This window comes from Raphanus sativus, chromosome 6 (assembly GCF_000801105.2).
Source record: "Raphanus sativus cultivar WK10039 chromosome 6, ASM80110v3, whole genome shotgun sequence".
Lineage (NCBI taxonomy): Eukaryota > Viridiplantae > Streptophyta > Magnoliopsida > Brassicales > Brassicaceae > Raphanus > Raphanus sativus.
In genome coordinates this window covers 44,490,466-44,515,335 of record NC_079516.1, presented here as the reverse complement: position 1 = coordinate 44,515,335, position 24,870 = coordinate 44,490,466, and the positions used below count along the sequence as shown (strand labels likewise).

The following is a 24,870-nucleotide window of genomic DNA, read 5'->3' as shown; positions in this document are numbered from 1 at the left end:
ACACAATTTAGCTAATAAACTTAGAGTTTAAACAACCTTTTTGAAATTTCTAAATTTTTAAAATAAACAACCTTTTTGAAATTTCAGAAGAAAATTCATTCATATTTTCAAACATAATTTTTTCATATGTGATAAAATACAAAAGTACTAGGTGATTTTCCCGTGCTCATGCACGGATATAAATATTTATAAAGTAAATATAATATAATAATTGATTGCTATTTACTTCTAATTTTAAATTAACTTATATTAATAATATTGTATTATTTTAATCAGACATATAATTGTAGATATATTATATTTAGTCGGGTTTGTTATTTTTACAGTCGATTTAGTTATGATTTGGGTATATTGGATTGCACCTATTTCTCTGAATTCAACTATAATATTTTTTATCTTAAATATATTAAAATTTGATTAATTTTCTTATTAACATTTAGATTGGTCTTAAATATGTAATTATACTTTATGAATATTATGTATAACTTAAAATATATTGTGCTTAGAATGAAATAAAAAAATAAACTAAAGTGTTTGAATCAAAATTATGTAAATAAATATAACGATTATATTCTGAAGTCTCATGCATATATATAAATTTTACAAAAAACTAAATTGTTACAGTTGGTTAATATTTTATTTTAATTTGTTAATGTGTTTTGAGTCATCCTATAATTTATATTTATAAAACAAATTATTATTATTATTATAAAATTATATTTTCTTATTATACTTAAATCTATGATTTTAGATATAAGTTGGATTAGTCGAGTAACTCATGTTGTGAGTATATTAACTTAAATATATTATTTCAAATTCAAGCTGAAGTATAATTTTATTTTATTATAATTAAGTCAAGTCAAATTAATTTATTTATCGTTTAAATGTGAATGTGTTTTTATAATATATATCAAATTAAATATTAATTTTTAAAAATATATTAGAAAAAGATGATATATAGAAAGTTACTTCTCATACTTTTTTGGAAGCTCGTGAACTCATATTAATATTTATAATAACAAATTTTTTTTATAAATTCTAACTAATTTCATGTCTTCTGATTATGGTTATATTAAAAAGTTACACAAACATAAAAACATTGAATTTAAAAGCAAATTTAATATTAAGAAAACATATAATTTTAATAATAATAAAATATAATATATTTACCTCGTTAAAATATATAGTGTGATTTTAAAATATTTTATAAATATTTGATTAAAATATGTTTATTGTTAACCTTTATTTCTTGTTATATCTCTTAAAAATAAGCAGGAAAAAATTGCGATTGCATCTGAGAAATCATATTATATAAGTAAAATATAATTTATAGGTATTTTTATTGTAATTGAAAGACATTATAGTAACCAAAATATAGGAAATACAAATAGCATTTCAATAATACTAATTATAAATGACTTTAGTCAATATATCAGTTTATGTTACTTAATTATTTTATGTAATCATCTAAAAAATAGATAGATATATAAAATTATTTCTGTTACTTTAAAAAATATAAAGAAAGTATTTTATTAGTATATTTTATGTTATTTAAAAAATATTTTTAATGCAATATTACTATTTTTTGAACTTTCCTTTTTAATGAAATCATGTTATTTATACATATATTTTCGTTTTTAAATTCACTTTATAGCCTTATAAATATTTCCTTTTTTATTATATATGTTATTTGGAAAATTTTACAAAAGGAATTTAAATAAAAATCAATTATAGTATTTAAATATTATATTTTTGATTCATTAAGGGTATCAATGTAATCAACCACCGTGAGAATTAACGTGAGCGTGACACCTAAGAAACTGACTTCTCAAATAATATTATAGAGATACACTAAACTAAATATTTAAGTTAATTATCTATGTTATAGATATTTATACGAACTTTAATTTTTTGGGTAACTATTAAGATTAAGTTCGGGTTGAATTATAGATTTTTGTGGGTTTCTAAATTCTTAAGTTTTTTTTTCTGATATTTGTTCACATATTTAGATTCATTTTGGTATAATCTAAAGCCTAAAATATTATAGAACAAGTTCCATTTGATATTTTCGGATTTAGTTTGGTTTGGATTTATTTTTTTAGATCGGATAGGATTGTCGGATCCGGGTTTCTTCCACCCCTAATTTACAAAATTTTGGGCCGGTATAAATCCGAGTAATATAAAACCCAGATTACTAAACCGTAAATGTACTTAAACCGATCAATCTAATGTATCGATTTTGAAAAAAAAACCAACAAATGAGCCGGTTTATAGGTAGATTTGTAATTGTCTTTGGAAGACAAGAGGACAAAACCTCCGTGTACAAAAGACAAAAGACAGAAGACAAAACATCCGTGGACATGTAACGAAACCGATCAAAAGAAGCTAAAAATAAAATTTGGCGAGGGAAACGAGAGAACCTAAAACCCTAAAAAAATCCTCGCTTTTTGCTTCTCGAGCTCGAAAGAGTGTTCGCATGAGTGTCTCTTCTAGCACGAAGAAGCTTTAGCGTCTTTTCTAGATGGCGGGGATTCTCCGAAACGCTTCTTTACTGAGACGCTCTCTGTTCTCGTCTGAGGTTATTTATTGCGAGAAATTGAACACTCTATTAGTTTCATCGATTAATTGGGAGTATGATGATTTAAGTAGAAATGATTCATAAAAAAGTCGTTTGTATTTTGGCAGGTGTTTAGTAGAGGTGTGGTTGGCACATCGTTTCAACTCCGAGGTTTTGCTGCCAAAGGTTAGTTTAAAGCTTTTTTACCTTTTACTTAAACTGGTTTATGAGTTTGATGAAAGCCTTTATCTTTTGGCTAATTAAAGCTTTTACCTTTGTCTCCTCATTGTGGTTGTTGATTTTTTGAAGCTAAAAAAAAATCAAAGTCAGATGGAAGCACATCCTCATCTGAGGAAGGTATGTCGAAAAAGGAGATTGCTCTTCAGCAAGCACTTGATCAGATTACCACTTCCTTTGGCAAAGGCTCTATCATGTGGCTCGGTCGTGCTGTTTCTCCTAGAGATGTTCCCGTTTACTCTACCGGATCTTTTTCCCTCGATCTAGCTCTAGGAGTCGGTGGCCTTCCCAAGGTATATCTATCTATCTATCTATCTATCTATCTATCTATCTATCTATCTCTCACTCCTATGCTATTTATTCAAATGTGTGTATTCCTTATCGCTTCTTTCTTATTGATAGGGACGTGTTGTGGAGATATATGGTCCTGAAGCATCTGGTAAAACAACACTTGCTCTTCATGTTATCGCTGAAGCTCAAAAGCAAGGAGGTTATTATTACTTGTTTCTTTTTTTTTAACTCATTGGCTATGTTCTTTTACAAAACCATATTCTAAAAAAAGATGTTCTTTGTTGTGGTACAGGTACCTGTGTATTTGTAGATGCTGAACATGCGCTTGATTCCTCACTTGCCAAGGCAATCGGTGTAGATACAGAGAATCTGCTTCTATCGCAGCCTGATTGTGGCGAACAGGCCCTTAGCCTTGTGGACACTCTAATCCGAAGTGGTTCTGTTGATGTTGTTGTTGTTGATAGTGTAAGTAAGTCACATGAGATGGAATAATGATGGATCGATGAGTTTAGTTTGGTCTCTCTCCTCCTCCTCAATGGTTTCGATTCATGTACACAGGTGGCTGCTCTTGTACCTAAAGGAGAACTCGAGGGAGAGATGGGTGATGCTCATATGGCTATGCAAGCCAGATTGATGAGCCAGGCTTTGCGTAAACTGAGCCACTCTTTATCGTTATCCCAAACCCTTCTCATCTTTATAAATCAGGTGAGAGCAAAACTTTCTACATTCGGAGGATTTGGAGGTCCAACAGAAGTAACATGCGGTGGGAACGCCTTGAAGTTTTATGCTTCAATGCGTCTGAATATCAGACGAGTCGGACTTGTCAAGAAAGGTGAAGATGTAAGTTAATCCAAAAAGATCTTGAATATAAACTACGTTTGGTTTGTGTTTTGAAAGTTTGACATTGTTATGCTTTTTTTGCTTGTGCGTGCAGACAACGGGGAGTCAAGTTGCTGTGAAGATAGTGAAGAACAAACTCGCGCCGCCTTTTAGAACGGCGCAGTTTGAGCTCGAGTTTGGGAAAGGGATCTGCAAGGTCACGGAGATAATAGAGCTGAGCGTTAAGCACAAGTTCGTCGCCAAAAACGGAACGTTCTACAATCTGAACGGGAAGAACTACCATGGGAAAGAGGCGCTGAAGAAGTTTCTGAGAGTGAATGAAGCGGTTCGAGAAGAGCTCGTGACCAAGCTCAGGGAGAAGCTCTTGGTCGATGAAGCTGCAGAGAAGGAATCGGAATCTGAGGAAGAGGAGGAAGAGGATTCTGGTCGAGTTTTGGTTTCATCTGAGAGCACAGATGATGAAGCACCACCAGCTCTAGTTGTTGCTGCTACTGTAGTTGAGTCATGATCAGTCACCTCCGGTTAAGTATAATATTCTTCTTTGGGTTTAGAGTTTTTTTTTCGGTTTAATGTGGATTGGGTTCGGTTTTCCTTCTCCCCCGTGTAATTTATGTGTGAAGTTAACCACTTTTTACATGTATTGGTGAGAGATTTTTGTAGTTTTACAGGGAAAGTTTAATGTTTTAAGGAAAAACTGAAACATTTTGTCAGTTAAATCTTAACTATCAAATTATAAGCATAGTGTTTTTTGGTCAAGAAATTATAAGTATAGTCTTGCATCATTCAGACAACCACAAAAGTGAGAGAGGGATTATAAATCGGACATCTCTTGCCATGAGCCTAAATCAATCATGAAATGACGTTCACAAAAAACCAAATTAAAATATTAATTTATTATACACGTGAAATCTAAACTCTAATTTCTATCGTCTAATTTATTATTAATATATTTATTTTTAACATATTCAGTTAAATCAAATAATTATAAAGAATGATTATATATACTTTTACATTTCATAAATAATTTTTGTGCTAGTTTTAGGATTTGTTGCTATTTGAGTATATTATTATTATTTAATAAAGAATATATTTTCCGAATAAAAATATTTTCGGAAAATATGTTTTCTTTGCAAAGCAGAGTAGAGAGAGATACGGTTGTGTCAGTGTCACACTAAAGCTAGAGAGAGAGAGAAAGTAAAAAATCAATTAAAAGACAAAAAAAAAATGGAAAGCGACGAAGCGGCAGCGGCATCGCCGAGCGGAGGGACCGTGACACCGGCGCCGAAGAAGAGAGGCAGGAAACCTAAGATCAAGGAAGAGCCTCAGACGCAGCAGCAGCAGAGCGGCGGGAAAATGAAGGAAAGCGGGGGGAAGAAAACGAAGCAGAGTGTGGACGACAAGTACAGTCAGTGGAAAGGTCTCGTCCCCATTCTCTACGACTGGCTCGCCAATCATAACCTCGTCTGGCCTTCCCTCTCTTGCAGGTCCTCTCTACTTCTTCTTCTAGGGTTTCAGTCTGATGTTGTGATTGAATTGCACTGGCGGTTAAATTAGGCGAAATGTGGAGAGATTTAACATAATTTTTCGATTTCTGAGTTTGACTGAGATTTTTTTAAATTTTTTTAGGAATGTTAGGATGCGTTAGTTTTTTTCTATTTGTTTTTTTTTGTAGATATATTCATATTTGGTTCTTGTGCTAAGAGGGGTAGGTTCCATTTGTTGTTTGGGCTTTCACAGATGGGGTCCACAGCTTGAACAAGCAACCTACAAGAACCGCCAGCTTCTTTACCTGTCCGAACAAGTAAGGTTTTCACTTCATCTTTACTATAGCCAGCCATAACACCTGGCTCATGAGAGAATATTTGTATCTTTCTCATTTGCATTTGTATTTTCTTTTTTCTTGGTTGTATGTTGTTACTAGACTGATGGCAGTGTGCCCAACACTCTAGTCATAGCGAATTGCGAAGTTGTTAAGCCAAGGGTTGCTGCAGCTGAGCACATTTCTCAGGTATAATTAGTGACTTCTTTTTTTTTCCTACCTATCTTGTCCTCTTTTCCTCTACAATGGTTACCACTTACCACCTTCTGCAATCCTGTTTTCAGTTCAACGAAGAAGCACGTTCTCCATTTGTGAAGAAGTACAAGACCATCATTCACCCTGGAGAGGTTTTAATTCTCACCTCTCTAGATCTTCCTCTATCAACATTGTTCGTAAAAAATCCTGTTTGATGTGTGCACTGTTCATTACTAATTTGCTATTGCAGGTTAACCGAATCAGGGAACTCCCACAGAACAGTAAAATTATTGCTACTCACACCGACAGTCCTGATGTAAGTGCAGCTGCTGCTGCTGCTTCTTCTATTGATGTGTATCGTTTTTCATACTTCTGAAAGAGAATCCTTCGTTTTGGACGTATATCCCTTTTGCAGTTATCTGAATAAGATATGTTGATTCCAGGTTCTCATTTGGGATGTTGAAACCCAACCAAACCGTCATGCTGTTCTTGGAGCTGCAAGTTCCCGTCCGGATTTGGTATGTCCACTTCTCGAAAATATTGTCGCAATTTGTTCATTTCCTGCCGTGTTTTTTTTTGTCTTACCCTCATCACTGGAAGTGATATATCTCTTTCATATTTGTTTGCATCATTCTGAACCACTTCTTTTACAGATATTAACTGGACATCAAGACAATGCTGAATTCGCTCTTGCAATGTGCCCAACCGAACCCTTTGTCCTCTCTGGAGGTCTGTGATTTGTGGTTTCTGATCCTTCTGTTCTTTTTGTTCGTCAGTTTCTCATACAAAGGTTTATTTTCTTAGGCAAGGACAAGTCAGTTGTTTTGTGGAGTATCCAGGACCACATCACAACGGCTGCTACAGATTCCAAATCATCTGGATCCATCATCAAACAGAGTGATAAGTCTGAGAGTCCTTCTGTTGGCCCGCGAGGTGTATATCATGGCCATGATGATACAGTTGAAGATGTTGCATTCAGCCCGACTAGGTAACTTCTTAGAACAATCTCCTCAGCTTTTTTTTGATGAAATAGTCCTGCTTTTCTGATGATGCTTCTGGTAAATTTTTGTGTGGTGAAGTGCACAAGAATTTTGCAGTGTCGGTGACGATTCTTGCCTTATACTATGGGATGCAAGAACAGGCACTAGCCCCGTCACGAAGGTAGTTAATACTATTAAAATTTTGAAGTTTCTTACCTGCTGTTTACTTTATCTTGCTTTTGTGTGTTTATCAGGTTGAAAAGGCGCACGATGCTGATCTTCATTGTGTCGATTGGAACCCTCGTGATGACAATCTGATCCTGACAGGGTATGTGGAAACCGATATACATGTGCAACAGACAGATGATTAATGCACACATAGTATCTAATTAAGAAAGCTTTTTATTAATGCACACTTAGTATCTAATTAGGTATAGCTGTATGTTTCAGGTCTGCAGACAACACTGTTCGGTTGTATGATCGCAGGAACCTAACCTCAAACGGAGTCGGTGCGCCTATCTACAAATTTGAGGGCCACAAAGCTGCTGTTCTTTGCGTTCAGGTTTTCACTAACAGCTCTTGTGTTTCTTTTTCATCACATCACTTGTATCTAATTAACTTACTGAGACCGACACCGTTTTGTTAATCAATTCAGTGGTCTCCTGATAAGTCATCTGTTTTTGGGAGTTCGGCAGAAGATGGTCTCTTGAACATCTGGGATTATGACAGGGTGTGTGCATTAGTCACTTAGATATGTGTTGAATTAATCTTTTTACACTCTCATGATTGTATTCATGTTTGGTTTGTTTAACTATCCATCAGGTCAGTAAGAAGTCTGATCGTGCAGCTAAAAGCCCCGCTGGGCTCTTCTTCCAGCATGCTGGCCACAGGTTCTTGAAAGACACAATTTTAACGCTCACGTGCTTTCTCATTTACTTGCTTCTGATTAAAGTTTTTATTTATTTAATATTCTTAGGGACAAAGTAGTTGATTTCCACTGGAATGCGGAGGACCCCTGGACTATTGTCAGTGTTTCTGATGACTGTGAGACTACGGGTGGAGGTGGAACACTGCAGGTAAAAACCTTAATAACTCTTTCTCTGTAACCTCGTTGAACAACTTTGTCCATAAAACGTGGTTATATACTTATCTTCTTCTTTGATAGATATGGCGGATGAGCGACTTGTTATACAGACCGGAAGAGGAAGTTCTGGCAGAGTTGGAGAAGTTCAAGTCGCATGTTATGACATGTGCCTCGAAGCCTTGAGGGGAAATAAATAAAAGAACCATTGTCTATCTCTATCTATCTAATCACCTATACGGTGGTTTAGTTGTCGGTTTAGCGAGGAATGCTGTTTTTTTCTTTCTAATAAAGGCTGGTTTGTCTGTTGAGATATTGGGTAGCTTTTAAGACCTTTCCAAATTGTTTAGGTTCTTGATCCTGTTTTCTCAAAGACTCTTTTAAGTGATATTTCCTTGAGCTTAGATTTTAACCAAAGCAAACCAACTGTGTGCTTTGTGTGAAATTAAACCAGCTTCAAAATGAATGTTGCACTGAGCTTGTGTCAATATTTTGGGTTGCGAAAGATTCTCACCGTTTGTGCAAATTACATTATAGAAGCTAGAAAACAAGTTAACAAAATATATATTTTTGCAACTGGTGCTTTTGATTTTTTTTTCAAGGATTTTCTGTCCTAAGAAAATATCAAATTGTTAGTAGTAGCAATTAAAAAAGAACATGGCCGTAAATTACCGACCACAAGAATTATAGTTGCAATGTAACTATGTTAAAGTCTCTTGTCCAAATAGAGGCTTTCGAGACCCAGTTCCACAACCCATACATACCCCCCAATCAAATCAGTCAAACAAAACTGTCTCGGAGAAGATCAAAGCGATAAGACTTCTATTCTCCAAAAAACAAGTAAATAGAGTCGGGAGAATCTAAAATTGCTTGACAAGGAAGTAAAATCGAATCACAAAGAAGAAGAAGAAGAAGAAGAAGAAGAAGAATACATCTAATTAGGGGGATTTAAAACCTAACAATTTTCTATTGCGACGATACTACAATCTCTCGAGAAGGAATCTGTGATAATAAGTCGGGTTTCGCGAGATATCCATCGGAGTCATCGATGGAGCCGCCTCCTTCCGGATCCCAACCACCGCAGAAAGCCGTTCCGAGACTGGCTACGATGGGCTGGCGAACTATGTTGATCTTCAATCTCGGTCTTGCAGGTTTGTCTTCCTGAAAAAAAAATGAAATTTTAGCTTTACATTCATAATGTGTTCGATGAAATGCCTAGCTTAGAGATCTTTATCAATGAATCAAGAAAAAAATATGACCACCCTTTTCTTCTAGCAATCTATCACTTATGTAAAGCTATAGAATCTGGTTTTAAACATAGAGTTTGATTCGCCATGGATCTCGTTGTTGATCTTCTTGTAGAAGACATTGAATTTACTTAAATGCAGCATCTTTGTGTGCTCATTCTCTTGAAATGTTTGAGCATACTCCTAGTAAACACACATTAGGTTTTTTTTGTAGCTTATTCTCATTAAAACCCAATTCGCTTATCTTTTGATTCCTTCTAGAAATTATCTTTAATATATTACTTTTATAAGTTTGGTCTGAATCAGAATCGTGAAAAAGCATATTTGTGTCTGGCCTTATAAGCAGTCTGAATATGAATATATGATATTATAGCATTCATGTCGTTCCACTTCACTGTTTTGCTTACTTTTATCATGCGAATGGGTTCTGCAGCTTTTATATTTGCGAAAAAACGAGAAAGGGACATTGATGTGGGAGAGAAAATGGGAGTTAAAAAGGGCAGTAAAGGTGCGAAAAAGAGTGTCGTTAACACCGGGACGGCCGACACGAAAGTTGCCGAAAACAACACGAAAGTTGCAGAAACTGACAAGGCCAAGAACTCCTCTGAAACTGCAGTTCTGGACAAGGAAGAAGCCAAACCGATCCCTTGGCATGATGATCCTCTGTTTGAGTATACGGATGCAGCAGCTGATGAGTTTGTGTTTCACGGCGCGGCGACTGAGCCTGTTAAGGTAGCAAGGAAACCGATTCCGGAAGACGAGCAAAGGGAGCTTTTCAAGTGGATCTTGGAAGAGAAAAGGAAGATGGAACCAAAAGACAGGAGAGATAAGAGACGTATCGACGAAGAGAAAGCTGTCTTGAAACAGTTTATACGAGCAGAGAGGATTCCAAAACTTCTCCCTGATGATTCCGTTGATTCTTCTCTACGTGATTGGGACAAATTCTTCTCCTCCAAGTAGAGAGAAACAGTGTACTACTGGTTTTTCTTTGTTGGTACCCTTTTACTGCTTTGGTTGTTTAGCTTATTAGGCATCCCGGTTTGGATCCAACGGTTAGTTCAGTTTGGTTAACACAGTTTTCGATTAATCAATTCACTTATCGAACTGAACCAGACAAAAAGTTACGTTCAGTATTCTACCTAAACTTTTTGGTTTCAGTTTAATTTCGATTTCGATTAAAAGTTGGGTTATTCATTTACTTTTAGTTATTTCATTTCAAAATTTGGTTAGTTTGGTCTGATATTGGTTTACACTGAAGGTGATCTCTTATCAAACGTTTGGGTGATTAGCCAATATTTAAAAAGATCTAGCAATTTAGAATAAATTTCAATGAACAGAGGGTATCTACGCAAAAAGAGGTAAACTATTTGATTAGGTGTATAAATAGCTTAAACCCTAAGAAAATACGAACCTGTTACTCTGTTACAAAACTCAAACAGAATCTTAATAGACTCAATCAGGAGGCAAATAAAAAAAATGGTTCAAAGCATAAACCCTAAGAAGGCAAAAGAGGAAGAACAAGGTTTGAACTTGAATCATACTAGTTTCAGTCTTAAGTTTCAGAAACCTAATAGAGCGTGAATTTGGATGACAGCAGAAGGGAGAAGCGTCTTCTTCTTCGTCGTCGGTACCGTCGATGCCAACAAGGGTTTGGCAGCCAGGTGTTGACAAGCTCGAAGATGGAGAAGAGCTTCAGTGCGACCCTTCTGTTTATAATTCCCTTCATGCCTTCCATGTTAGTTGGCCCTGTTTGAGGTTATTTTGCAAAGGGCAATCATCTTTATCATTTTGAATCATAAAGTTGAAGACTTTTGAATGGTTTGGTGACTTTGGTGGTTCTTTTTTCAGTTTTGACATTTTAGGTGATAAGTTGGGTTTGAACCGAACTGAGTTTCCTCATACCTTGTATATGGTGGCTGGGACTCAGGTCAGTCTTGTACCTCTTCTAACGTGTCTTTTCTTCTAGAATCTTTTTGCTTTTAATTGTTGAATTCCCTGTGAATGGTTTCTTTCCCTCTCTATTTCAGGCTGAGGAAGCACCTTTGAACTCCATTGGACTGTTTAAAATCAGCAACGTATCTGGTAAGAGACGCGATGTAGTGCCTAAAACGCTAGCGAATGGTGATGACGACGCTATGAAGGATGAGGATGATGAAGATGAGGACAGTGATAGCGATGAGGAAAGCGAGGATGGAGCTTCCACCGTTCCAATTGTTCAGGTCTCTATTGTTTCTTTCTTTCTCATTATTATGTAATTCCATCTAGTGGTTATTACTTCTGTATCAATTTTTTAATTTAATTTTGATAAACAGGTCCGCAGAGTTGCTCACCATGGATGTGTAAACCGCATCCGTGCAATGCCACAAAATCCTCATATCTCTGTCTCTTGGGCTGATTCTGGTCATGTTCAAGTAAGTAAGATAAATGCTTTGTCTTACTTGCACTTACGTATCTCTTAGAAACTGATTTTGTGTTTATTGTATTTGTGGGAAGGTGTGGGACATGAGCTCTCATCTTAATGCTTTAGCGGAGTCAGAAACAGAAGGTAAAGATGGAACTTCGCCGGCTCTTAACCAAGCACCCTTAGTTAACTTTTCCGGACACAAAGACGAAGGCTATGCTATAGATTGGAGTCCTGCTACCGCTGGAAGACTTCTCTCCGGTATTAACTTTGTCTTTGTAGTAAATTTCATCAGTTTTACATGTTTTTTGAACATAGTTAAGGTGTCTTTTTTAATTTGTTCTTCCATCGGTTAAGGTGACTGCATGAGTATGATTCATTTGTGGGAGCCAGCTTCTGGTTCATGGAGAGTTGATCCTATTCCTTTTGCCGGACACACTGCAAGTGTTGAAGATTTACAAGTAAAACTGTCAGCTTTCGCAGCTAAATTGTGTATGTGTTTGTGTCTACTGTTTTGTCTGAATATTGTTTCCTCTGTTTTTTTTGCAGTGGAGTCCAGCTGAAGCCAACGTGTTTGCATCTTGTTCTGTGGATAAGACTGTTGCAGTTTGGGATGTCCGACGAGGGAAGTCGCCTGTACTATCTTTCAAGGCACATGACGCAGATGTGAATGTCATCTCATGGAACAGGTTTGATGTCTAACTTTAAAAGTCTCTTTTTTTTTAAACGCAAATTGGCTCATTCTTTGGTTTTTTTTTCCTATTTCATGAAGGCTGGCTAGTTGCATGTTGGCATCAGGGAGTGATGACGGGGCATTCTCTATCCATGATCTTAGATTTTTCAACAACAAGGTACGTCCGAGGCCGTAAGGTTTTATAATTTCCATATATCAAATATGTTAAACAAGATTCTGATGTGATAAAAAGCCTTTAAAAAAAACTTGAACTAGGAGGGAGATGGTAAGAAGGGAGATGCTAAGGTAGCACATTTTGAGTATCATAAGCATCCTATCACGTCGATTGAGTGGAGTCCTCATGAATCCTCGACACTTGCAGTCTCTTCCGGCGATAACCAGCTCACGTAAGAAGCCACAGATCAGATTATCTCTTTCAATAAAACTGAAAAAAAACAGTCTATTGGGTTTCTGGCTGGCTGTAGGATATGGGATTTATCGTTGGAGAAGGATGAAGAAGAGGAAGCAGAGTTCAAAGCGCAGACCAAGGAACAAGTTAACACACCTCAAGACTTGCCTCCTCAGCTTCTTTTCGTTCACCAGGTATAACAAACATCTTACTTTAACCCTCTTTAGCTCGGTTGTATTTGATTTTGATGTTTCTACGTTTGAAAGACCTCGCTGTTTTTTTTCTGGTGTCTTGTGGAAAATCAGGGACAAAAGGACTTGAAGGAACTTCACTGGCACAACCAGATCCCAGGGATGATCATCTCAACTGCTGCTGATGGTTTCAACATCTTGATGCCTTACAACATTCAGAACACACTTTCTGATCTCGCTGCCTGAAAACTCTCAACTCTCTCTGTCTGCACAAGTATAGTAGTTTCTTGAGTCTGTTGTCTTCTGTCCTTTTTTTTTTGTTTCATTGATTGATTCAAAGAACTATACTCTTTCACAACTTTATTTCCATCATCCGTCAAGGAAGTTTTGAAAAGCACTATCCCTCTCCACTAGTGTCCATTTTCCACAACTTTCAAAGTTTTCATCATTGGTCGGTTGATTGCAATTGCGACAAAAATGTGAAAGAAAAAAAGAGAATATTAAAAGCCTGTAAAAGAATCTGGATGTTCTGATTACTTCTCGATCATTCCTTATGCCAAATAGAATCTATCAAGAGACTATCATAAAAGAAGAATGGAAGTAAATAATGAAATCAAGCCTCAGGGTTTCTTTAAATACAACAACAAGGATAACCTGCATGTGAAGGTTAAACAGAGAACAAAAACTACACATCTTATAATATTCCAAGATGTAATTAACGAATTTTTTTTTTTTTTTTTTTTGAGAAAATAATTAACGAATTATATATCTTAATTAACAGTATAAATAATGCACAAGTATCTGTAACCTAGAAAAGTGGTGTCACGTAACGCCTGAGCATACAACAAAACAAGATTTGATTACTAGTTTCTTGTACGTACACAAATTTGCAAAATAGTTTGAGTGAACGTGGTAAAAAATTATCAACCTAATTCATCTTCTATATATCCATTATGTTTTCTTTCTTCGCAAGCAATGTAAAATAAGCATAACACAAAAGAAAAAGCTCTTTCCAAACACAATAACATCACGAGCTATTTTCGAATACTTCTCAACAAGAAGTCAAAAACAAACAAATCTATACACATGCTTTAGACCCAACCTTGTTTGTATTTGCGGAAGAGATCCTCAGTCTGAGCATTCCTAAATGCACTACACGCAATAACATATACGCAAATGAGAACAACCACGGTGATGATCAGTATGAGATTTGCTTTACGCCAATCTTTTCTAAGGTTTCCCAAAAGACCAGCTTTGCATGAGTTGCAATTATAACAAAGCTGGCTTTGGTCGTTGTTCCATAGGTAACAGTCTGCATCTGCAACCATATTGGTTGGGTTTTGCCACAGCGTCGGGTTCACGAAGTTGTAGCCACACGCGGTCGGTGGTTTGCAGCAACCGGACTGTACAGCATAAAGAAAATGTCATATTTAGATATGATTTAAAAAAACTGAACACAATGAAACTTATAATTTTTCTTTTTTTTGAACTTTAACTTGTAATTTTTTATTTTACATGTATAGTTTGAAATTTTGATATATTTTCAATATAGTCTTTATATTCAGTGTCAAGTACAAAAGACATAATTTGTCTTATAAAACTTCTTATTTATCCGTCTTATTTATCCAAATTAATAGAATCTCTAATGTGAGTGGTAGAACATGGGAGAGGTATAGTTATTCATTATGTTTCTTGATGGGGACAAAGACTTGTGATTGTAATTATTGAATCAAATCATTGGTCTAATATTTAATAATATCTAACTACTATCGACATGCAATACAATCAGTCAAAACCTCATCATCTAGGCTTATCTAATTATTAATGGTTCCAGTTTTGTTACAGAAGACTTGGATGCCAAATTGCAAGAAACTAAAGATGGTCTTATTGGCCGGCCACGTAGTATTAATTTCAGTAGAAAAGTAAGGGAATTTTATTCAAACATAACAAAAGAATCAAATATATATAGTACCCAATTTGGTCAATGTTTACAAAATAAATAAATAAAAACCACGTTAGTCAACATTTTTGTCCCTTAATCTCTCCATGATTTAAGCATATAAGAGTGGCTTTGTTATTGCCAAAGTGGTTACTACATGCGATCGTTGAATTATGTGCGTGAGATAATGACAAAGACAGGAACTAAATAACCAGATAAAACTTAAAACTTATTTGTATTATAATGTACCATATCGTTGGTGCATGGTGGGTCCTATAACATGATAGTGTGTTATTTTAAATTCAGATTACTATAGAATTTGGACTGTGGTTTCCAGCAACATCTACACCAGTCTCCTAGGACCAAATATGCATTTTATATATGCTAACTTCCAGTATGAAGTTTCAAAATATGTTTTCAATAAGTGTGATCTACTTATATGCCTATAATTTGAGTACTATGGCAATTCCTCTTAGACACTAGAAACGTTTGAATTGTTCAGAAACCATTTTACTTGGACTAAACCTACAGTGTAAATTTTTTTTATCGAAAGAGAAACAAAACGTTAAAAGCTACTATGAGAAGGAATGCTGAGAATAAGAACAGGCTCTTTTGGACTTCGAAAAAGCTAAAGTGAAATTTTATAAATTTATGACTATGAGCCCCCTATTTTTACTTTTGAATAATAGACCTTTCTTTCCTTTTTCTTTTATAAAACAAACAAAACCGTAGGTCTCACTTAATCTAGATAGTAGACATTAACAAAATATTGTCATTAACACCGCATCTTTATTTTCATTACCATCTAATTATTGTAACAAGACTTTTCCAAATAAAATTATCACAATAACATTACGGTGTTGGTTGGCTAAATGGACAAATTCACCGCCCTAATGACTTTTAGCTTTTCTTATTGCACTAAATTTTGATTTTACACTTTTGAGTTGATGTTAATTTTAGTGTTGTATCCCAGGCAACTCCATTCACTATGATTTATCACTCCAAATCTACTTCAATTAACCACAAATTGCTTAATCTCTATAATATTATTTGAGAAGTCAGTTTCCTATGTGTCGCACTCACGTCAACTCTCACGATGGTTGATTACTTTGATACCCTTAATGAATTAAAATATTACATTTAAATACTATTATTTTTTATTTAGTTTCTTTTTTAAAATTTTTCCATAAAACATATATATCAAAAAAGGAAACATTTATAAATTTTAAAAATCGAATTTAAAACGAAAATTTCATTAAAAGGAAATTTCACAACATAGTAATAAAAATATTTACTTTATATCTATTGTTTCTTATATGAAAAATATATATTTGTATATAATGTGATTTTATTAAAAACAATTTCAGAAAGATAATCTTGATATTAGAAAAAAATATTATTTATTTTAAAACATAATTTTAAACAATACAAAATAATAGAAATATTTTGATATATCTATATAATTTCTGAAATGATTACATACAATAATTAAGTAACATAAAGTGATATATGTTTAATTGACTAAAAATAGTTTATAATTAGTATTATTGAATTTTTTTGTTAGTTTTAATATATTTAGTTGATTATAATATATTTCGATTCCAGAAAAAATATCTATATATTATTTTTTACTTATATAATATGATTTATCAAATACATTCACTGTTTTTTACTGTTTATTTTTAAGAGATAATAAAAACTATCATTTTAACAATAAACATCTTTTGATCAAATAATTATAAAATATTTTAAATAACACAACAATATATACTTTAACGATGTAGATATATTATATTTTTATTATTACAATTATATGTTTTCCTAATATTAAATTTGCTTTTAAATTTTCTGTTTTTATTTTTGTGGAGTTTAATATAAACATAATCAAAATACCAAAGTAAATACGAATTCTCATTTTTAGATTATATAAAATAAATTTTAGTTTATCTTTCAATAAATCTAAGACATAGAATTATTTAGATTTTATAAGATATTTTAATTATTGTAAATATTGATACGTGTTAATGAGCTTCCAAAAATGTATGAGTTACTTATGTATGTAACTCAATATATAAAATGTTTTAATTATTGTATATTATATATTAATATCAATTGGATTTTTGCTAAACTGAGTCTGGATACTTAATTTTATTAGTCCAACCACGTAAACCATTAAAAATAATTATATTTCAGTTTAAATTTGAAAGAATATATGTGACTCAATATACTCACAATATGAGTGACTCGACTAATCAATCTTATATCTAAAATAATATATTATATTAAAATAAAGAAATACAACAACCAACCTAAATGCATATAATAAAATTAATCAAAATTTTAATATATTTAGAATAAAAAGTACTACAGTTGAATTCAGAGAAATAAATGTAATCAAATATATCTAAATGATAACTAAATCGACTGTAAAAAGATCGACTAGATATAATATATCTAGAATCATATGTCTAATTGAAGTATTGTAATATTATTAATATAAATTATGCATGAAAATATAAATTAATTTAAAATTAAAGTATATAGCTATCAATTAGTATAGTATATTTATTTTATAAATACTTATACCCGTGCATGAGCACGGGAAAATCACCTAGTAAATAAAATGAAAGAAAACTACAAGAACTAAACCAAAAGGAAAACTGTTTGGGGGGGGTGGGGGCAAAATGTAACAAACTAGAAGTTTCAGGTTCGGAGAGAATTAAAAGAAAAGAGAACATGCCTGGAGAGGAGTGATGGAAGAGGAAGAGAAGAACTGATCAGCGGTGATGAACTGTTGACTGAGTTTAGGACAAACGCTTGTATCAGCCAAACAAGCCCTTATCTTCCCCCAGTTCTTTGAGTCCACAACGTTCTCTCTCAGCCAATTCGAGAACCCTTCGAGCCTATACTCTTTGTAACCTCGACCCGGAACTTGATAAGACCCGTCGGGCCGGGTCACAACGAAGGCGAATATCAGAACCACGAGCAAAAGCCCGATCAGTATGGCCATACAGCACAAGTAAACAGCCAGCAGAGTCTCCTTGTACCTGAAAGTGAGAGATCTTTTGTGATGATGACGGAAGCAAAAGTGTCTCTCTATGTGTACAAGAAAGAAAGAACTTACTGGTAGGCGCCGATGAAGCCGCAGGCAGAGACGAGGAGGATGAGAACGCCGAGGACGACGACGGGCCAACGGAGGAGATTGACGCACTCGTTGTCGGGCTTTGAGGCAAGCCATATCCCTGACGCCGTGATCGGTATGGAACAGAGTAACGCTAGTAAGTTCAGTATCGCCGTTAAGTTATTCGCTAACGCCATTAACTCTCTTTCACTCTTGTTTTTTCTTCTTTTATGCTTTATTTATATATAGAGAAAGCGAAATTGTGAAGGTGAGAGGTCTGCCTCTGTGTTTCTCTATTTTATGATAGTCGGTGGTTAGAGATGACGGGAAGTGTGAAACCTGTTTAATGCATTTTCGCAGAAACGAGGTTCGGTCCGGTACTGTCAATCCGGTTTGCTGCTGATTTAAACCGGGGAATCATGTCACATGGATGGACACGAGATGCCTTTATGGGCTTTTGAAAAGCACCTCTGTACAGTATTACACAAACGCGCATTTTAGCGCGTCAAGTAACCCGTAGAAATATTAGTTATTCAACCAACCAGAACTAGCCACGTGACACCACCCGGTAGTTAGTTACCAGGCCGGATCGGTGATCACTGTCCAAGTTTTGATGTAATAAGGTGTAATATCAAATAGACATCACACTATTTTGTTTTGATACTCGTCTACATATGTTTTGTTGCAAAAGCTAAAGCTACATCAGAACTGTGTAATGAGTTCTATCTCTAAGATACTGCTTTGAGTATTCTCTGATACTGAATCATGGTCTAACTCAATTTTGTCCACTCATCCCTTTTGTTTCACTCTTCCCATTTCCGTAATCAGACCATTGTTTCTCTGGCAACAAATCTTTTATGACTCGATAAGAAGTTAGTTTGTGTCATTGAAGGTATTGCTCATTTTCTCATAGGGGTATGTTTTTAATCAGCAAAATGCCTTTTTGGCCTGAAAGTTTTACAAGCCGTAGAGAAACTCATTGGCGTTTGTTTGTCAAACCTTTTATTATGCATTTTTAATGTGGCTAAGCTTTAATTTATCAGTCAATCTCTTCCTTATTTTTACTGTGATCTGCTTCGACTCTTTTGGACCTAGCTATGCCTTTTGGCGTTTGAAGGAGTTCTAAACATTCAGTTTTAATTAGATCCCTGATAAGAGAACATGGTAAGTAAAAAATATACAACCAGAAAGTTATGATAGCGGAAAATATCAGGGAGGCAATGAGAAAGACAACCAACCATCATGTTTGGAAATATGTCTGTTAATTAGGAGTCCAAGTGATGTTGTTTATGGAGAAAGATGAATGCCTACTACAAATGGTTATGTCTCTCCACTTTCATGTTTATGTGAAATTCTCCCCTTAACCAGTCCCTTCTATTATAAAACCCTGTTTACAAAATGGTTAGTTATTAGATCATATTTGCGTTTTTACTTTATAGTTTTTAACATTCATGAAGAAAAGCTCTGTATAAGCCTGCATACAGATCTTTTTTTTATGAAATATTCTTCCTTCAAACTAAAGGTTTCAAAGTTGCCATCACCATCACTTACCTAATCAAAAAGCATCAGAGTAAAAGAGAAGTTATACTTTTTGATGTAGTGAAAATTTGAACTGGTCGTTCTATTAATAAATCAGAGTAGCTGAACCAGCATGATCGTGACATAATTGTTATTGTTTTTATAAGGAAACACAAGAAGAAGGCAACGTTTAATAAGAAGAGAGTTTCATGTGAAATACATAATTGTTACATTCAGATGCATCCTAGACGGAATCACCACTCACCATTTTCTTCATGGTATGAAATCTGGAGCCTTTATCTCCAAACTTAGTGGTTGAGTAAAGCTTAAGGTAATCTTGAAACTGGTAGCCACTTGGGTACAAAAGCTCTGGCGCTGTAGATATTACGGCATCATCAGCTGGATTGTAAAATGTAGCTATCGACAGCCTACATCCATCCTTCACTGTCATTACCCGGTGTACAGCACTCTTGTACCTCCCGTTACTCAGTATCTCGAGTTGATCACCGGTATTGACAAAAATGGTGTTGTTCTTTGATGGCGGGATAGGAACCCACTTCCCATCTTTCAAGAATTCAAGACCAGGCACTTGATCATCTTGTAAGAGCAATATGATTCCTCCAGCATCGGTATGTTCTCTAAGTCCTCTCATGAGCTCAGGACGAGGACATTCTGGGTATTTAGCCACTTTTGTCCCAAAAGCTGGACCTTCTGGACCAGAAAATGCATTCATTATGTATTCTTGATTAAGACCAAGATTTTCACACATGAAGTTGGAGAGTCTTTCTGCAAACTTGTGAAGTTGTAAAATATATTCATCCATCGTCTTGCTGCAATATCAGTTTCACACCCCCACATATTGTTTAGTATATAATTGACAAAACATTTATGTGAATGGTGCGTAAAATATTTGCGCAAAAGAAAGACAACAAAAAGTTCAGTATATAAAATTTTGGTTACTATACTTCCTTCCTAGTTTACTTACATGAGTTCATCTGAAATGTTTCGGATCGTGTATATGTTTGAAGTTGGCTTGTGCCAAATGAAGAAACTGCTTTCCCAATCTGCATCTGAGGTTTTGCCTTCACTCAAAGCCTTGACCATCTCTGACTTGTAAAACTTCTTTTTCAAATGCTCCTCATAATGAGAGTTAATCATCTTCTTCACTTTCTCCATCAGTTCTTTATCAATTCCATGATTATCAACCTGTAAAATTCATCTCTCCGCACTTAGGACTATACAACAACGCTGAATCAAGGAATATTGAAAGATATGCATATTTTATAAAAACTTGATTTTTGCATAATAATATTTACATACCATGAAAAAGCCCCACTTATCACATGCATGATTAAGTAGTGACATAGTCTTCATTCTGTTTTCTCCATCCAGTTCACCAAAATCAATAACTGGAATCTCCATTTCTCTCTCTTTGGTTAAAGCCATCTCTTTTGCTTTTTGTTCTGATCAGATGCAAATTGATTGAAAGATTTATGCATCTAAGGAGTATTATATAGGCATAGAGTGAGAGTGAGGTCTCTTTTTATGATATTGTGCGCTAGGAGAGGCATAGTTGCCTACTTGGAGAGGAAAAGTTTGATAGTAGTACTATTTTTAAACCCGTAATTAGAGTATCATTACATCTAAAGAATATAAAAAGTATAAGAATCTTCCTTGAAAATGTAAAAGGGATTATTAAAGAAAAGTCCAAGTTCAGTCCATACAACCATGTGATCAGCAGTTTTGATTTTCCATTATGATCTCTTCTAACCTAAAATATGTAAATTTTCTTTACAAGTAAAGTGTTTTACCTTGTCACTCACTCATCGTTATATTCACTGGACCTATCCCATCTTGCCTCGTATTGTGTTCTTATACATCTCTTTCTTTTTTTTCTCAAACTTATTTTGTTGTTGAAATTAAGTATATTTGTTGTTCTTAGGTTTGGTCTACTCTTTTACTTGAAAATAGATTAGTTACATAAAATATCTTCTGATTGTTTATTTCACTCGAGAACTAGAAATGATTTTTTCAGCTAAAAATGAGTTAGGTTGATGGATCGGACAATGGAAAATGTGCATGTGAATCTAGCGGGATTAAGCGAAGAACTATATCCACCCTCCTATGGGCGCTCTCGGTTTTGAGTAAGTCTTTTTTAAAAGAAATTGGTAAGTCTTTCTTATATAAATATATGTTCCATTTTATATAGCTTGGGGTGTTGTGGAGAGTATGTTATCTTTTTCCTGTTAGCGTCGAATATTCCTTATCATCATTTGATTTACAAAATTGCACCGATAAATCTATTTTAGTGGTTAAGCAAATTCCACCATACCAGCCCATTGAGAATAATGGGACAAGACCTAATTTACAAAGACGCAGTATTTCTTTCTTAACCCAAATATTAATAAAGCATGATCTAACTTTTTTTGTTTTGTGGAAGTTCCTTGACTGGATATTTCTATATGAACAAAGCGTTGGTAATTTAGTGGTAACTAGATCATGACCCGCGCGACCGCGCGGATTTGTTTTTTATTTTTAACACATAACATATATTCTATAATAGTTAATATAATTTGAAGTTTGTCCTTTTCACATAATATGGTTTTATATAATTTCGAGTTTTCTCATTGTTTAAGAAAAATGTTAAAAATGTTTTTTCTATTAATAGTTTTTCATTTGTGTATTAGAGATATAACCGTATGGTGAAAACACTAACATAATATCAAACAATACGATTTGGTTTTGACATTGTGCTTTTTGGGAGTTTTTTCTGAATGGTTTGTGAATGTCCAATGATAAATACGAAGGCAAGTACTTGTACACACATTTTAAGTGGGAGGAATTGAATATTTTCTAACCTATTAAGTTAGATATAATAAATACAAAATCTATTGACACCGAGATTTTAGGTATAGTAGAATAAACTTGGAGAATAGGGTTTTCCATATTCATGATTTTTCAAATCTGGCAATTTGATTGTGAATATTTGATTGTAACCGAGATTTTAGGTATAGTAGACTCAACTTGGTGAAGAGGTTTTTCAATAATCGATTTTTTTTAAAAGTATAAATTGATGTTTTTGAAATAAGAATATACGTTAGTATATTCTATTCAGTGTATATTCAAAGTAAACCTCGATTATTTGAGAATCAAAAAATATATTCTGATATCTTTAGTATTGAGTTTTAAAAGTTATGTATCAAGCTATTTAAAAATTTAAAGATTCATCAGTATTTGATGCCAAATAATTGTTTTTTAAATCCGATATTGTAGGTTGAGAGTTATTTGGTTAATTGAATCAATTCGTGTAATGACTGGCTAAAGTATAAATTGATGTTTTTTGAAATAAGAATATATGTTAGTATATTCTATTCAGTGTATATTCAAAGTAAACCTCGATTATTTGAGAATCAAAAAATATATTCTGATATCTTTAGTATTGAGTTTTAAAAGTTATGTATCAAGCTATTTAAAAATTTAAAGATTCATCAGTATTTGATGCCAAATAATTGTTTTTTAAATCCGATATTGTAGGTTGAGAGTTATTTGGTTAACTGAATCATTTGGTTTAGTTGTATAATGACTGGCTAAAGATTCGTGTAATTTTTGTAATTTTTTGTCAACCTACTCGTGTAATAATATTTATATTTTTAATAACATGTGTAATATTTATTTTTATTTCTATCTATTTATATTTTTATTTTTAATAACTCAACTCGTGTAAATATTGGAGACATTTATCGTATTCATTTGACTATAATAAAAGAGAGGTTTATTGTATTCATTTGACTATAATAAAAGAGAAGGATTGTTATATTTGTACTATGATATAATATAAATATGATAATGTGAGTATATTCTAACGAAAAGAATAGATATTTTGTTTAATAGATGTATATAATGTAAGACATAGATCTTATTGTGGAGTTAATTAATAGATGGTTGATATCTAACTCTTTAAGGAAATATTTAAATGAAAGGTTAGACTAAGAATAATAATGTGATGTCCAACTTAAAAATCCACCTAGAAGAAGTTATAATGTTTCTGTTTTAATAAGATAGATGTAAGGAGTTGATTTTTTTGGACGTAACTTTCAACTATTATGTTATATTTACTTCTTAGATTTGTCCAAAATATTTTTCATTAAAGGAACATTTAATATAATCTATTAATATATATAAGAAATGTTTAGTTGATGTGTATATTGCAAGCTATACCACTAATTTGTACTATTAATTTTCAGTTATTCACTAATGATACTTTTGGAAAATAAAATTAGACAAATTCTTGGGTCATATAAATGATGCCATTTATTACCAATCTAATACATGCATATAATATATATATCTAAAACATGATGACAAAATATTTCATTTTTTCTAAGTTAATCTTAATCAAATATTTTCACTGACTATGATTTTTTTTTTTTAATAAAAAAAGTTTTTGTAGATTTTTCTATCTATTACTAATATGTTATATTTTATACATTTGTCCCTCAAGAATTTCTTTCTTCTGAGATTAACCCTTATTAATTTCATCTAACTTCGTTTAGTTTTACTTTTGTCAACTTAATAATATTTTTATTGCCACTTTACTTTTTTGTCAATATTAAACTCCATTCTTTTGTTGTCTCAATCTAAACGTCACTTTTTATAACAATTTTATAGGTTAAACGGAATCATAAGGGGAAAACGTAGTATGCAATTAAAGTTGAATACTCCAGATTAATACTATTACATGTCAAATATATTTGCCTCATGCTGTGCACTGAATGGTTATGCTGTGCACTGAATGGTTCAGATATTTCGATATTAGTTTAACAGTCTTGACTTGGTTGATCATCTTTGAGCCGGCCGAGGTTGATTTTAGACATAGCTCAGTAAATATTAACACTGATTCTAGCTTAAAAAATTAGAATATGTAGGTTACAATTTCTAAAATATATATTTTCATAATATTGTACTAATTTATCCACAATGCTCAAAATATAAAATTTACAATATAATTATTCACTTACAATGTAATTTTTTTCTTTTAACTTCTTGCATTAATTTAGAAATCTTACTTTTGTTAATTAAGAAAAATAAATCTAAACCAATATATGTTTACAAATCGGACGATATATTTTTTTTTTCAGACCAAATTTCAGTTTTAGTACAACCCAATCCCAATCTTACTAATCCTTAAATTCAGGTTCTTGAAACAACAAAAAAAAAAATTCACAGCAAAACAAAAACTGATCTAAATGACTAAATCCAAGTTTTGCTTAGGTAAAGACGTAAATAAAGAAATGGATTTGCTAAAAAAATATTCCAAACAAAACAAAGCCATAAAAGAAGACTAAACATTCCAATCAAACCTAAATGAAAT

The 24,870-nt window shown here is 33.4% G+C and overlaps 5 protein-coding genes, 1 long non-coding RNA gene and 1 pseudogene across 6 annotated transcripts; 5 read left to right on the top strand and 2 right to left on the bottom strand.

Annotated features, from left to right (window-relative positions):
* Positions 1–2,349: 2,349 nt before the first annotated feature.
* On the top strand, positions 2,350–4,641 carry LOC108809746 (DNA repair protein recA homolog 3, mitochondrial). The gene is made up of 7 exons (XM_056987610.1): positions 2,350–2,578; positions 2,686–2,743; positions 2,867–3,087; positions 3,197–3,284; positions 3,378–3,550; positions 3,644–3,925; positions 4,020–4,641. Exons 1-7 carry the CDS (start codon positions 2,522–2,524, stop codon positions 4,431–4,433), a joined length of 1,293 nt encoding a protein of 430 aa, XP_056843590.1. The 5' UTR covers positions 2,350–2,521; the 3' UTR covers positions 4,434–4,641.
* A 418-nt stretch (positions 4,642–5,059) lies between these two features.
* LOC108806405 (WD-40 repeat-containing protein MSI4) lies at positions 5,060–8,406 on the top strand. Its single transcript, XM_018578511.2, has 15 exons — positions 5,060–5,409; positions 5,663–5,726; positions 5,847–5,933; positions 6,029–6,091; positions 6,190–6,255; positions 6,383–6,457; positions 6,593–6,668; positions 6,744–6,927; positions 7,019–7,100; positions 7,174–7,247; positions 7,370–7,481; positions 7,575–7,649; positions 7,742–7,809; positions 7,896–7,995; positions 8,085–8,406. The coding sequence occupies exons 1-15, from the start codon at positions 5,150–5,152 to the stop codon at positions 8,184–8,186; spliced, it is 1,488 nt and encodes a 495-aa protein (XP_018434013.2). The 5' UTR covers positions 5,060–5,149; the 3' UTR covers positions 8,187–8,406.
* A 365-nt stretch (positions 8,407–8,771) lies between these two features.
* On the top strand, positions 8,772–10,391 carry LOC108806820 (uncharacterized). Its single transcript, XM_018579016.2, has 2 exons — positions 8,772–9,151; positions 9,681–10,391. Exons 1-2 carry the CDS (start codon positions 9,049–9,051, stop codon positions 10,205–10,207), a joined length of 630 nt encoding a protein of 209 aa, XP_018434518.1. The 5' UTR covers positions 8,772–9,048; the 3' UTR covers positions 10,208–10,391.
* Positions 10,392–10,708: 317 nt separating this feature from the next.
* On the top strand, positions 10,709–13,321 carry LOC108806819 (protein HEAT STRESS TOLERANT DWD 1-like; annotated as a pseudogene).
* A 504-nt stretch (positions 13,322–13,825) lies between these two features.
* LOC108806545 (tetraspanin-2) lies at positions 13,826–18,397 on the bottom strand. The gene is made up of 3 exons (XM_018578688.2): positions 17,985–18,397; positions 17,601–17,907; positions 13,826–14,324 (listed from the first exon to the last, which is right to left on the bottom strand). The coding sequence occupies exons 1-3, from the start codon at positions 18,176–18,178 to the stop codon at positions 14,013–14,015; spliced, it is 813 nt and encodes a 270-aa protein (XP_018434190.1). The 5' UTR covers positions 18,179–18,397; the 3' UTR covers positions 13,826–14,012.
* LOC130496442 (uncharacterized) lies at positions 18,108–18,642 on the top strand. The gene is made up of 2 exons (XR_008935576.1): positions 18,108–18,249; positions 18,342–18,642. It is a non-coding gene; the product is annotated as an uncharacterized LOC130496442 (long non-coding RNA).
* Positions 18,643–19,583: 941 nt separating this feature from the next.
* LOC108809037 (1-aminocyclopropane-1-carboxylate oxidase 1-like) lies at positions 19,584–21,102 on the bottom strand. The gene is made up of 3 exons (XM_018581160.1): positions 20,820–21,102; positions 20,485–20,705; positions 19,584–20,329 (listed from the first exon to the last, which is right to left on the bottom strand). Exons 1-3 carry the CDS (start codon positions 20,943–20,945, stop codon positions 19,744–19,746), a joined length of 933 nt encoding a protein of 310 aa, XP_018436662.1. The 5' UTR covers positions 20,946–21,102; the 3' UTR covers positions 19,584–19,743.
* Between the last annotated feature and the right edge of the window lie 3,768 nt (positions 21,103–24,870).